The sequence below is a fragment of the Sordaria macrospora genome, chromosome 2 (assembly GCF_033870435.1).
Source record: "Sordaria macrospora chromosome 2, complete sequence".
NCBI lineage: Eukaryota > Fungi > Ascomycota > Sordariomycetes > Sordariales > Sordariaceae > Sordaria > Sordaria macrospora.
The window spans coordinates 6,275,746-6,288,011 of record NC_089372.1 but is presented as its reverse complement, the minus strand read 5'-3'; the positions used below and the strand labels follow the sequence as shown (position 1 = coordinate 6,288,011).

Here is a 12,266-nt window from a genome sequence, read left to right as displayed (position 1 = left end):
ACGCGATTGACTATCCTCGGCCAGCCATTGCGCGGCGTCTGAGGTGGCCGGGCACGAGGTAACGGACCACGAGCAGGGTGGACGGGGACGAACTTCTGACAACCTCGCATTGTCCTCGCATGCAATGTGTCAGCCGCAAGGAGAAGGATGAAAATCTCTGGCTAGCTCTGGCATCCGGGGGTGAGGATCAGGTACGGTTTCAAGATTGCGTATGCCTGTTCCATTGTCTACTGCGACATCCGCGAGCGGGAGTACGATAATCATATTGGGAAGAACACTGGCTTGTGGGAAACCGAGCTCGTTGTTGGACCTAGACCTGCAATTTACGTCATTCCTGGACCTGGCCTTTGAGCTCTTTCGCTCATGGAAGATGAGGCTGACCTTGGACGATTTCATGTCTCGATCCCGGTCACATTTGGTCGGCGATGGGTTCTGCGTAGGGAAGCGGGAGAGTGGCATATACAGCTGCCATGGCTATCTGCATTTGCCAAGTTGATAAATGCACAGTAGTCAGATTAAACAAGATGCCGGAAGATACACGCTGTCTGTCTCGAGGCGAGAACCTGGGATGGCTGATGTCGCGGCTTTTGGTCAGGTAGTGGTGGGTAGTGCTCCATGATACCGGCTCAGAGAAAGGGAAATGCGAAGAGGGTACAGGGAAATATCGATTTGTTGACTGTCAACAGGGAATTAAAACACATACAACCAAAGAATAAACATCCAGTCCCTTTCTACCTGTACCGGGGACGGTCCCACGCCCGAATGACCAAGGGGACACCCCACGTATTCCTTGTGCTCTGTGTTCCTGGTATAGAATGTCCTTCCCCACCATCTTTATCGGATCAATATGTCCACTTGACATGATCCGTCCCGAACCGGTCGTTTCTTACAACGGACTCCAAAGGCCATGAATGTCTTGTTTTTTTAGGCCACCCGCGCCCATCTACCTTCCTCCGATGTGCTTGATTTGCTGAAGAACAAACCCATAGGTCACAGATTGCTTCTGTGCCGATGCGAGGAGCTGCCTGGTTGAGGTCTGAGCATATGGGTTATAAAGCGAATATGTGCAACGAGGCCGGTATCTCGGTAGTCCGTTGGTCGGATCTCCTCTGTCACAGCCGAGTGACTGTGACAAGTACTCGACATTGCCGTCGCTCCGTCGCCAGCCAGGGATATTAATGTAAGTTGCAGGTCGTCGGAGGAGGCCGCGCGCACAGTTGTCGCGAAGGCGATTGCCAGAGTTGAGTCTACTCATCGGCCTATACAGACTGATACAGGAGAAGTGGTTCACCAACATTGCTAATTTCGGGAATGGTGCATTTTAGGTCGAAAGCTTTGGATAGTACGATCTTGAAGATCTGCGAGACAGTCAGACTCTGCACCAATCACGATAAAAAGTGCGACCTACCTTTTGGACATTGATGCTGTGACTCGTGCTGCTAAAGATCAGTGCCGCACGCATAGCCTTGGCGAATCGTCGAGCCTGGAAAAGTAATGTCAGCAAGCAGGAACTTTGCCGTATACGGACCCATGAACCTACCTGGTTGGAGATTTCCTCCTGCTCCTCCCGCGACAGGTTCACAAAGTGATCGTACTTTGTGCCTACGAGGACGGGAATGGCCGTCTTGTTGAATCCTCGCCCCTGGCGATACCACTCCTTGATGCTGTTCAACGTGCTCTTGCGGGTCAGGTCGAACATGAACAGGATGGCCACGGCATCGTTACACACGAGCGGCAACATATTGACGAACTCGCGTTGGCCGCCAAGATCCCAGATGCTGAAGGTGATCTCGGTATTGCGGATGCTGATGGTCTTTTCCATGAAGTTGACGCCCAGAGTCTGGATGTAGTCTTCGTCCCAGCTGCCTTCGACGTACTTGACCATCAAACTTGTCTTTCCAATCTGTGCATCGCCGACCATGCCGACCTTGATCACGACATGATTGCGCCCGTTGGCCTGCTCGCTCGAACTCGCACCGGCGGCTGTCCTAGAGCTGTGTTCTGCGGGCTGGGATGGGTTCTGGCCTCCGAGACCCGAGGGCGGTCGTGATATCGAAGCCTGGTTTGCTGGTGGTGTGGCATATCGTTCTGTGTCGAAGTTGTCGTGTTGCGAATATGAGCGTGGTGAGCGTGGTGAGCTGTTGAGGTTCTGGTCAAAGTTTTGTTGATAATGGCGATCTGGGAAGCCGTTCTGGTCGGGTGTTATCTGGGGTGAGTCTTCGAGGCCACCCATGTTGTCTTCTGGAATGCTATGGGGAAACTGAGCCTCGTTTGGGCTAATGGTTTGATCGTGATCCATCACCACGGTGTCCATGTTGCTGTTGTTGTTATCGAGGAACTGGTCCGGGGCCCCCGCTGAGAATGGCGAAAAGTGCAGCTTGACAGTGGATGAGAGGGAGGGGCACGCAGGGAGGCTCGGCCGTCGATGGTCGGTTGTCTGTGCGGACAAGAGAGTAAGACAGGGCGAAAGGGGCCGGACGGGAGTGATTAGGCGATCGGTTTGTCGTCGTCCGTTTGTGGTGTTTGGTGAAACCCAGTATGACGCTTTCCTCGTGGGTTCGGGCGGCAAGCGGGGGCGGCTAGACGAGGTGGGAGGAGAGGGAGGAAAAGTGGTCTTGGTGGTCGAGACGGCGCGGTCGGATGGGTTGGCCGTGGTTAAAGGATGGGTATATGGGTTGCGTGATATTGGTTGGTGTTCGGCTTAATTGCTGGCTTGTATGCTGCTTGTTTCTTGCTTGCTATCCGGAGGGCAGACAAAGTATGGTTCGCCGGGTCGGTGGTGGAAGATGCAACGCGATCGGGGATGGGTGCGATAGGTAATCGACAACTGCCTGCTGGGCACCTTGTGGGTTTCACGAGGCTTTGGAGACTGCGGGCTGCGGACTGCGGACGGCGACGATTGGGTGATGGCTGAGCCGAGTGCTGGCGGAGTAGTGATGCTACAGCAGCAAATGGAAGATGGAAGTGGAAGATGGAGTTGAAGATGGAGATGGAGATGGAATGAATCGATAGAATGAATGGAAGTGGATTCAAATGCTGCGAGATGGCATGCAAGGAGTTGGACCGGCGCGCGATTGAAGGCTAGACACTCCCGCAAGGACGGGACCTGGTCGTGGTGCTTGGACGGAGGCTGCTTGGTGCTGCCGCTGTGCAGGGCTGGCGGCGCTGACGGGCAGCAGAGTGACGGACAGAACGATGCCCTGACGGGAAATGGGGTTGCAACTTGCTGGGCACGCACGAACCAAGGGGGAGGAGCTCCAATCCGCTTCGGGTGAATCTTGTCGAATCGATCAGACGAAGACTCCACTTTTAGAATCACAGAAGGTGGATCCGCTGGCTGGCTTGGCTTGGCTGGGCGGCTGTTCCTCTCTTCAACGCTGGAGTTTGTGTCGTTGGCGTCAATAAGATCTCAGTCGTCCATGTGGTGCGCGCTTGCGGCTGCTCCGTTCTCCGTTTGCATGGGTGGCTCCTTTTTAATCAAACTGTGAAAATATTCAGCTGAGTTGACGACAAGCCCGACCGAATCTACATGTGGCAGAATGTTTTGGGTCTCCAATCTGGGCTAGGAGATATTGCTATGACAATCACGATAAGACGAACCCCGCGCCGAAACAAGAAGTCTTTGACAGCTGGGAGAGGATCTGGCACCCGGCAATATCAATCTACTTGTAATTCTCACGTCTCACATTGACATGACACGGCAGTCATTTACGTTTGAGATGGTGTAGTGAGAGGGGCAAAAGGGTATGGTGACACCAGCGAGGGGCTTCTACCGTTGAAGAGCAGAGATAGCGATAACTCCTACATTAACATGTTAACATCTACAAAACAATGTCAACCAAAAAGGCTCCAATGTAAACAAGACATTCACACATCCACACTCGGGCCCTTGCAGCGTCTCAACTTCATCGGGGGAATCAACCTATGGCAGGCTGCATGTCAGAGCAAGCCGTAGCATCGTGCATCGCTCACTTGCGACCTTCCATCTTCTGTCCCGTTGCCCATTGTCCATTGATATCAATTCAAACCACGCTTTGAATCCAACGTCGCGGGGGTGGGCAGTCAACAGTGGAACACTCCATTTGCAAGTCTGCCATGTGTTGACCGGTGACGTGCTTTTTGTTTTCTTGATCTTCCCCAGATCCGGCCCGTTCCACCTCGATGGCCCGGCCAGCCGCCAGCCATGCTTACACAATAGGTTCAGGTCCTGGTGGCTTACATAATCTGGGTTGCATCCGATTGCCGAAGTACCTTGCCGGACATGTCTCTTGAGAATTGACAAACTGGAGAAAGTGCTTGTGAGTGCTTGCAGCAAAGAGTCACTCCCATGACTCCCGCTGCTCGGTTCCGTGGTCTTGGCAAGCCGGCCTTGACAGCTGCTGGCCCCGAGTCTAGCCGTTTGTCGGGTGGCCGGCAGCCCGTTTTTGTCGTCATTCGACCTCTGGCACGGATGCACCCCGGATCTCGTCTGTGCCCTTTTTCTGAACTTCTGGCCGATGCATTGATTGAACACCACTAACAACTACACCACCAAGCTACCCCGATATACACGCCCTTCCGTCCACTCCCCTCTCCTTCTAACCTAACCACCCAACCGTCACAATGGCCTCAATTGCTCGCTGCCTCCGGATCGCTCGTCCTTCCGCCGTTTCTGCTTTCGCCCAGAGCTCCGTCCGCATTGCGCGTCCCTTCTCCGTTACTGCCAACAGTGAGCTACCCGTTCCCGTCTCCATCAGCCGATGCGCTTCCCGATAGCGGAGTCCTCCCACTTGCGCCCATGATTCACAGCAGAACAACACATGCGCGCACAATCGCAACGCAATTTGCTAACCAACACCACCATCACCACAACAGATGAAGTAAGGAAGTACACCCGCGAGCACGAGTGGATCGAGCTCTCCGACGACAAGAAGACCGGTTACGTCGGCATCAGCTCCTACGCCGCCAAGGCCCTCGGCGACGTCGTCTTCGTCGAGCTCCCCGAGGAGGGCAAGGAGGTCCAGGCCGGTGATGCCCTTGGTGCCGTCGAGTCCGTCAAGTCTGCCGCCGACATCAACGCTCCCATCAGCTGCAAGGTCGTCGCCAGCAACATGACCCTCGAGGAGAGCCCCTCCACGATCAACAAGGTTCCCGAGGACCACTCTGCCAGCGGCGGTTGGGTCGCCAAGGTCCAGCTTAGCGAGAAGGGCGTTGCCGATTTCGAGAAGCTTATGGACGAGGAGGCCTACAAGGAGTTCACTGCCGCCGAGGACCACTAAACGATCGTTGGGGAACAAAACATGGGGCGCTTTGTGACGGAAAACCAAAAAGATTAATGATGCTTGGTGTATATTTGGCTATTTATGACGGAACCCGGGGAAATGGTTACGGGGATCAACTCAATTTCGGACAGTTCAACCTGCTTTTAGACAAGAACGAGAACAACAACATGGGGGCGCCTTAGAAGTACGCCCCAAAAGAAGTACTTATATCATCAAACGGCGAAGGGTGGTGTTTGGTAGTTTATGCATACATCGAATTGGAGTTCATCGGAAGAAGAAGGCATGCATGCAGCGGAGCGCCTCGAAGTGCCATGTCAGAATATGTATCATGCATGGAAAACATTGAGCAGATCGTATCAATCCCAGGATTGCGCCTCGCACACCTCTAGCTTTTAGTTCGCCCGCAAAAAACAAACATCGCGCCAACTTTTCATCCCATCCATCCATTCCTATCGTACAAAAACATCAGAGAAAACGCACTCAGAGATCGCCAACCTTGAGCGCACCACCCGAGGCACGACCCTTGTTGACAACGTCCAAGATCTTCTGCGCGCCCCTCTTCGCCAGGTCCTCCGCAAGCTTCCTACCCATCTCCTCCGCCTCCTCAGTCGTCTTGACCACCTCCACGCTCTGCCCATCCACACTCTCCTTTCCATCCAAGCTGACCACCGTCGCCTTAAGCTGCAACTTGTCATCCTCCACCCACTTGGTCTCAACACCAATCGGCACGCTGCACCCGCCCTCTAAGCTCCTCATGACCGCTCTCTCCGCAAACGTCGCCACCATCGTCTTCTCATGACACAGCGGCTTGATGATCTCCAACGTCTTCTCATCGCCCTCCCTGATCTCCATCGCCAACGCGCCCTGCCCAACAGCATGCAACATGCCTCCGCCCTCCGTTGTAGAATCCAACCACTGCGCGATCCGCTCATCGTAGCCCATCCTCAAGAGTCCAGCAGCAGCAAGGATGATGCAATCGTAGTCCTCCTCGTCACACTTGCGCATTCTCGTCTCGATGTTACCGCGCACATCCTTGAACACCAACCCAGGATACTGGCGACGGAGCTGTGCGGCGCGACGAACGGAGGAAGTACCGACGATAGCACCCTCCGGCAAATCGGCAAGGACCTTGTATTTGCCCTGCTCAGCCCACTTCTTCTTCATGACCACCACATCGCGAGGATCTTCACGCTCCGTGACGACGCCGATCTTGCCGCCCTCCGGGAGTGTGGTGGGCACGTCCTTGAGACAGTGCACGATGAAGTCGACTTCGTTGTTGAAAAGCTTGGCTTCGAGCTCGTTGGTCCAGAGACCCTTGCCGAGGGAAGGGAGAGAGGCGGTTTGGTTCTTGTCGCCGAGGGTGGCGAGAGCGTGGACTTGGAAGTGCACGTTGGGGTGGTGAGGCTGGAGGGCGGCGATGACGAGGTCGACTTGTCGGAGGGCGAGGGCGGAGCGGCGGGTGCCAATGTGGACTGTTTGTTTTTGTTGTTCAGACATTTTGGCTGTGGTTGTCTTGATTTGTTGTTGAGACGGCTAAGTTTGAGAGTGATGATTTGGTTGGTGAGAGTGAGGTTGAGGGATGGATGGATGAGTGACTGATGCTAGTCGCAAGTAGTCGCAAGAGTAAGACAGTCCTGACGGGTATCTTCTTGTCCAAACGAGTTGTTTTGATGAAGAAAGAGACAGCTCAATCAAAGTCTAATCGAGTCAGGGTCGTGTAACACTTTCTCGGTCGTGAGTCTGGGGAAGTCCAGGAATTCGGAAACGTGACAGAGGGGCAACTTCCACTTCGCAGTCTGGAGCCGTCGGGGACAGCGGGAACCACCCCGCCGCCAAGACCTCGGACAGGGGAAAGTTCAGACGTCCGGCGGGCGGACCCACTTTGTGAGACGGAGCCGGTGGAGACCCCACACTTGCCGCCGTTGCTGCCACCGGCATCGGAAAAGAGGATGCCATCAATGCCGCCCCGGCATCGGTCCAACACGCGGGCCATGGGCGGAAGTCCCGGGTAGGCGAGTGAAAATCGCAAAATCAAATCATTCTGCACACGACGCTGGTCATTTTGTTGGCGGTGGGTCACTTCCACCCGACCCAGCTTCCTAGTTCACAACAACACCCACTATCAAACGTCAACTGGAGAGAATACTAATTACTCGAATTTTAGGTGCCTTGATGCTGATGATTAAGACTAATGATTAAAGCTTCTGTTTGCAGGTGTTTCCAACCAACTCATCTTGGCCATCAACTCCGTCATACCTCTATCCCAGGTCTTTCTCCTGGGTGGTCCTCAACCAAAAGTGTGTCATCCCGAATGTCGGCCAGCCGTGATGCATGTTCCACCATTTTGCACAGCTTTCCTCAAGTTTCTCAACCCCACGAAATCTCCTATCCGGTCCGTTACCTCCCGCTGATTCACGACAACGAATTCACGACTTACTCCCACTTCTCCGCTCTGCGCCCCTCCGATCTCTCTCCAAAAAGTGTTCCAGCAACTGGTGCGCTCTGGTCCCAATGCTGATGCTGGACGCGCTCAAAGACGGACTAGCAGCAGCCACTCTCTTGGGCGGGGGACTTCTCGGCTCCGGACTCTTCGCCTGTGGACTCACCGGTCCGGTCCTAGCCAACACCCTTGCATCCTGCCCGGCCTCGGCTGATACCCTTGCATCGGCCCTTGCATCGGGCGACGGAAGATCAGCACGCGACGACACTCGGGCATCAGACACCAAATCATGAATATTTTCTCCCGAATGTTTCGGCGTCCCGACGTGACTATCATGGCGAAGCGAGTGCGGTCTTCCAGCTGCTAGACCTCCCAGTTTTGATCCCAGACCTGGGCTCGCATTCCTGGCGTCGGAAGCAAGGTTGTGGTTCTCACCACCAGGACTAGGACTTGGTGTGGCAATTTGTCTGTCTTCGAGGAGATCATGCGGCCGCACCAAGGCCGGAGGAGTTGCGACGCGCTGGTCCAGATGGATGCCATGCCTGAAAGGACCGCCAGTTCTGGGAACCGTGGGGTGCTTGTCTTCGGCAATCCTGTGATCGCGGATGGAGCTCGGTTTGGGCGAATTGATGCGGGGATCGGACTCGATGGGATGGTCTCTGGCCCTGGAGGCGGCAAGCGCAACCTTGGGATCTACATGCAGACCGTGAGGCTCATGCTGCTGGTCAGGCAAGTTGAGGATAGTATCCTTGCCAAGGTCGTGAGCTTCCGGCTGCTGAGGCAAGCCAACGAGGGTATCGGTGCCCAGATTATGCGGTTGCGGACGAGTCACGTCCTACGCTAGTTGCTCGTCGATGCTGAGACGGTGTCTGATGTCCCGAGCAGGGGTCACCGGAATTTGCAAGTCTTGGGAAATGTCATGGGGACGATCACCGATTCGCGGCTCATCAACCCGGCCACGGATCGATTCTGAAATCACGGCTTCCGCTTCCTCAACTGTGACCACCTTGGGAGACTGGTTCGCCACGTCACGCAGGGCGGCAAGCTGCTCGAGAGCTGATGGCTTCATGTTGGGTGTCTCAGAGTGTGAAGAGGAAGGGAATGCACCAGGAAGCTGGGGGAGCTGAGTAGAAACGTGAGGAGAGCCTGCAGGGATGGTTGCGGGTGGCATAGATGGAGTGTCGAATGCACCAGGCAAATGCGGAAGTCGGGGAGGAGCATTGAGGGAGCTGCTTGGGGCAGCGTCAGGAATCTGTGAGAACATTTCATCGGCGGATGGGTGATCAAATTCCTCGGAAAATCTGGACTTGCGGACTGGAGTACGGGCCTTTCCAATGTTGGGTGCTTTTCGAGAGAGATCGGGGGATGGGACGCGCGCTTCGATCACGGGGAATTGTGCAGAGGGTTCATCGAATCTGTACTCAGACAGCTGGATGTCGAGGGATCTTTGTGAAGTTGGGGGCGAATCAGACAAGCCCCCGGCAACGTTAGACTCGATTGTCTTTGTGGGCGAATCCGCAGAAAGGCGCGGCGCTTCAAGCCGGCCAGGCTGAAGCCCAGGACTACGAACATTGGTAGATCTGGCTGCGTTTGGGAGTGAGTTCAGGGCCCGATTCGGCGCTGATTGGCTCAGCTCTTCATGTCGATCTGGTCGAGACTCAGGGCTCCGGTCATTAGTAGATCCAGCAAGTACCTTTGAAGGCGATTGCCGGGGCCGGCCTGGATCTTCAAAACGATCAGGTTGGTATTCAGGACCCCGCACGCTGGTCGATCCGGTGGATGCCCTCCGAGGGGATTCCCGGGATTGCACGGGTTCTGCCAACGGATCCGTGTCCGGGCTTCGACGTTTTCTAGATCTGTCGTGGTCACGAGTCGGAATTGGCGCCTGGATGGGGGCATTGCTGGTGGTGACGTGCATGACAGGAGGGCTTGTCGTTCTTTGGAAGGTGTTCATTGCCGGGCCCAAAATGGTGCTCCTCTTCCTTTCTTCCACAGCTTGATTCTCTGCTTCTTCGATGGGAGTCAAAGTTCCTTCTCTGTTGCGTCGTTGGTTGACATTCGAGGGACCAGCCTCGGTGCCAGGGCTAACGGGGGATTGAGAAACATAGCCAACTTCAGTAGGATGCGAGGCAGCAACATTGGGTGCATTTGCCTGTCCTGGTTCGTGGAAGCGCACTTCCCGAAGAGTAGGCTGGCCATCCGGCGGAGATGACGTTTCCGGAGACGTGATCGGCTTCAGGATGCCTCGGGGAGTAGTCATTCGCGGTTCCGACTTGTAGCCATCGGGCTTGATGGCGAAGATGGGCTGGTAGCTCTCACCGATGGGCCGCGGAGGAGGGAGATCGGCCTCTCGTTTCATGCTCTCACGCTGGCGGATCTCGAGGTCATTTCGAATCAGGGAACATGGCTGACAGAGGATGCCTTTGGTAATATCGTCTCCTGTTGTGCCCTTGATGCCATACTTTTCACGGATCCTGGTCGTCTCTTTTCCGGTGTAGATGCCGCTGCCGATGTCTACTTTGTTGTTAACTAACGGTCACAGGTCAAGAACGAGAGGGAAAAAGCGTGACACATACATAAACCTCCAGTGCACAACCCGAAGAACTTCCAACAAGTTGGGTTGCACTCTTCGTAATCGGCGAGATCAAGAGGATCGTGTCCCTGTTCCATCAGGTTCAAGCGGTATCGGGTGCGGCCGAACATGTCACAGGGGAGAAGATATGCTCGGGTACCGTCCATATCATCGCCAGGATCATAGAGGCTGATTTTCCAGTCATTGTCTGGGATCTCCAGCGGCCTGGACAAAGTGTTTTCTTTGGTTGAAGGCTCTCGGTCCGCCATTGCGAGTTTAAGTGAGGATGGAGGAAAACTGGATGTGCGGAATATAATGATTCTGGCTTTGTGAAGGGATTATGCCGGGACGATGGCCAAGGGCAAATGAGTGGCTGGGATGAACTGGAGAAGGGTTCCGCGAAGAAACTGGTGATTTGACAGGCCGCGAGGTGGAAGAAGTCTGGCAAGTTGCTGCTTGAACCGTGAATGCTTTGTTTAATTGTCATGTGGTCTTTCCTCGCACTTGCCCGTGGTGTTTTGGTTTGCCAGAGGTAAGTATCAGCAACATCAAGTTGCGCTTTCTTCAGGTTAGCTAGGTACTACGAACACACTGGACGAAATACTTCTCAAACTGATCCAACCCTCACATGGACGAAATGAAATGGCTACATACGAACCGGGAAAGGCATTAGTAGAATTTCATACACATATGCAAGGTAGGATCATGCTTTAGTTAACAGATCTATCAGAAATCAAAATACCTAAGAAGGTTGACGAGAGGTTTCGAGCTACCAAACATGCCAATATTGGACTGGTCAAATGGCATTGCGTCATCGAAGGTTATCCGGGATATGCTCGGTAAGTAACAACCGTGATGCGGCTTGGGTTTGATCGCGCTCGCCCTGGCTGACGCAGTCGAATTGTCAGATATAATTACACACTCGCTTGTCCGTTCCTGCGCGAGAGTACACGATGCTTCCCCTTTAGTCGTCCGCGCCCAGATTAAGATCCTTCCACTTTATTCCCTGTTGATGGCCTTTTCGGTCAAGCTGGCACCTGGTCGTGAATCGGGCAGGTCGGACTCGCTGCTGGTTGAAGACTCTTTTCCACTTGGGTGCGACGACTCTGCTGAGGGCGGCGGAACAACGGTCTTGGGGCTCGCCTCATATGTGGATGAACCTTCCGAGACGACTCCCAACTTTCCGGCCGACTACGGGATAGGCCATACACATTAGCATGTGTTTCTCATGGTCAGTTCAGCTTGTGAATTGGGCTTTGACTCACCTTGTCGTCCTTCAGCCTGTCCCTTTGATTCGACTGCTTGGAGTTGCCTTCATCGGGCGTTTTGAAGTTCAGATTGTTGTTGTCCGAACTGGTTTCCTTCAGCTTCGCCTTGGCTACATCCTTCTCGGTAGGCTGTTCCCACGCGTATTCTTCATGGCTCTTGTAGCCTTCGTGTTCCTTTCCGTGCCCGATGGGCTTCTTCTTTGCGGATCCGCTTGACACTAGATACAAGCCGATGGGGACGGAGATTCCGAGCGAGGTGAGCAGCCTGGGGGAATTGTCAGCTGGGCTGGAATGATTTATGTTGGCAACAAGAGATGGAGAAGGAAACATACCAAGTCCGGTCGCTTGCCTTGTGAGCATTGCCCAAGCTTGCATATCCTCTTTGGCCAACGGAGCGTGTGAAAGCCACTTGGTTACTGATGGGCTGGCGGACTGTGGACCGCAGAATGGAAGCTCCGGCTCTTGAGGCTAGCATTGTGAAAGCTGTTTTGGTAGATGTTTAAATCCAGGTGGTGGTGTATGTGTGTCGTTCGTAAGTGGATGTCTTGCTCGTCAAAGGTAGACTCGTAGTTGTTTGTTTGTTTGTATATTGACACAGGAAAGACTTTTAGCTGAGGGAATCACTTCACAAATAAATATAAATAGGGTCTTGTGTTACCCAATTACCCTTCTACTCCTTTAAGTCATACACGAGAAATGTACCTGATGTCCTTTCCCGAGCGGGA

At 54.1% G+C, this 12,266-nt stretch overlaps 5 protein-coding genes across 5 annotated transcripts; 1 reads left to right on the top strand and 4 right to left on the bottom strand.

The window, feature by feature from the left end:
• Positions 1-276: 276 nt before the first annotated feature.
• Positions 277-3,481, bottom strand: SMAC4_07977 (uncharacterized protein). The gene is made up of 3 exons (XM_003346280.2): positions 1,541-3,481; positions 1,409-1,483; positions 277-1,358 (listed from the first exon to the last, which is right to left on the bottom strand). Exons 1-3 carry the CDS (start codon positions 2,312-2,314, stop codon positions 1,260-1,262), a joined length of 948 nt encoding a protein of 315 aa, XP_003346328.1. The 5' UTR covers positions 2,315-3,481; the 3' UTR covers positions 277-1,259.
• Positions 3,482-3,979: 498 nt separating this feature from the next.
• SMAC4_07976 (uncharacterized protein) lies at positions 3,980-5,558 on the top strand. Its single transcript, XM_003346279.2, has 2 exons — positions 3,980-4,708; positions 4,855-5,558. The coding sequence occupies exons 1-2, from the start codon at positions 4,603-4,605 to the stop codon at positions 5,256-5,258; spliced, it is 510 nt and encodes a 169-aa protein (XP_003346327.1). The 5' UTR covers positions 3,980-4,602; the 3' UTR covers positions 5,259-5,558.
• Positions 5,559-5,681: 123 nt separating this feature from the next.
• SMAC4_07975 (uncharacterized protein) lies at positions 5,682-7,248 on the bottom strand. Its single transcript, XM_003346278.2, has one exon. The coding sequence runs from the start codon at positions 6,756-6,758 to the stop codon at positions 5,742-5,744; it is 1,017 nt and encodes a 338-aa protein (XP_003346326.1). The 5' UTR covers positions 6,759-7,248; the 3' UTR covers positions 5,682-5,741.
• A 198-nt stretch (positions 7,249-7,446) lies between these two features.
• On the bottom strand, positions 7,447-10,851 carry SMAC4_07974 (uncharacterized protein). Its single transcript, XM_003346277.2, has 3 exons — positions 10,278-10,851; positions 8,594-10,215; positions 7,447-8,536 (listed from the first exon to the last, which is right to left on the bottom strand). The coding sequence occupies exons 1-3, from the start codon at positions 10,540-10,542 to the stop codon at positions 7,688-7,690; spliced, it is 2,736 nt and encodes a 911-aa protein (XP_003346325.1). The 5' UTR covers positions 10,543-10,851; the 3' UTR covers positions 7,447-7,687.
• Positions 10,852-11,272: 421 nt separating this feature from the next.
• Positions 11,273-12,016, bottom strand: SMAC4_07973 (uncharacterized protein; the record flags this gene model as incomplete). The annotated part of the gene is made up of 3 exons (XM_003346276.1): positions 11,273-11,464; positions 11,539-11,806; positions 11,874-12,016. The coding sequence occupies 3 exons, from the start codon at positions 12,014-12,016 to the stop codon at positions 11,273-11,275; spliced, it is 603 nt and encodes a 200-aa protein (XP_003346324.1).
• Positions 12,017-12,266: the final 250 nt, after the last annotated feature.

Excerpts from the sequence above, each read along its gene's own strand:
- SMAC4_07977 (XM_003346280.2), bottom strand. The coding sequence starts at position 2,314 with ATGGACACCGTGGTGATGGATCACGATCAAACCATTAGCCCAAACGAG. Across the intron at positions 1,484-1,540 it reads AGGAGGAAATCTCCAACCAG|GCTCGACGATTCGCCAAGGC; the intron begins GTAGGTTCATGG and ends TTACTTTTCCAG. Across the intron at positions 1,359-1,408 it reads ACAGCATCAATGTCCAAAAG|ATCTTCAAGATCGTACTATC; the intron begins GTAGGTCGCACT and ends ACTGTCTCGCAG.
- SMAC4_07976 (XM_003346279.2), top strand. The coding sequence starts at position 4,603 with ATGGCCTCAATTGCTCGCTGCCTCCGGATCGCTCGTCCTTCCGCCGTT. Across the intron at positions 4,709-4,854 it reads CTTCTCCGTTACTGCCAACA|ATGAAGTAAGGAAGTACACC; the intron begins GTGAGCTACCCG and ends TCACCACAACAG.
- SMAC4_07975 (XM_003346278.2), bottom strand. The coding sequence starts at position 6,758 with ATGTCTGAACAACAAAAACAAACAGTCCACATTGGCACCCGCCGCTCC.
- SMAC4_07974 (XM_003346277.2), bottom strand. The coding sequence starts at position 10,542 with ATGGCGGACCGAGAGCCTTCAACCAAAGAAAACACTTTGTCCAGGCCG. Across the intron at positions 10,216-10,277 it reads GTTGTGCACTGGAGGTTTAT|ACATCGGCAGCGGCATCTAC; the intron begins GTATGTGTCACG and ends ACAACAAAGTAG. Across the intron at positions 8,537-8,593 it reads CCCAAGACTTGCAAATTCCG|GACGTGACTCGTCCGCAACC; the intron begins GTGACCCCTGCT and ends CAACTAGCGTAG.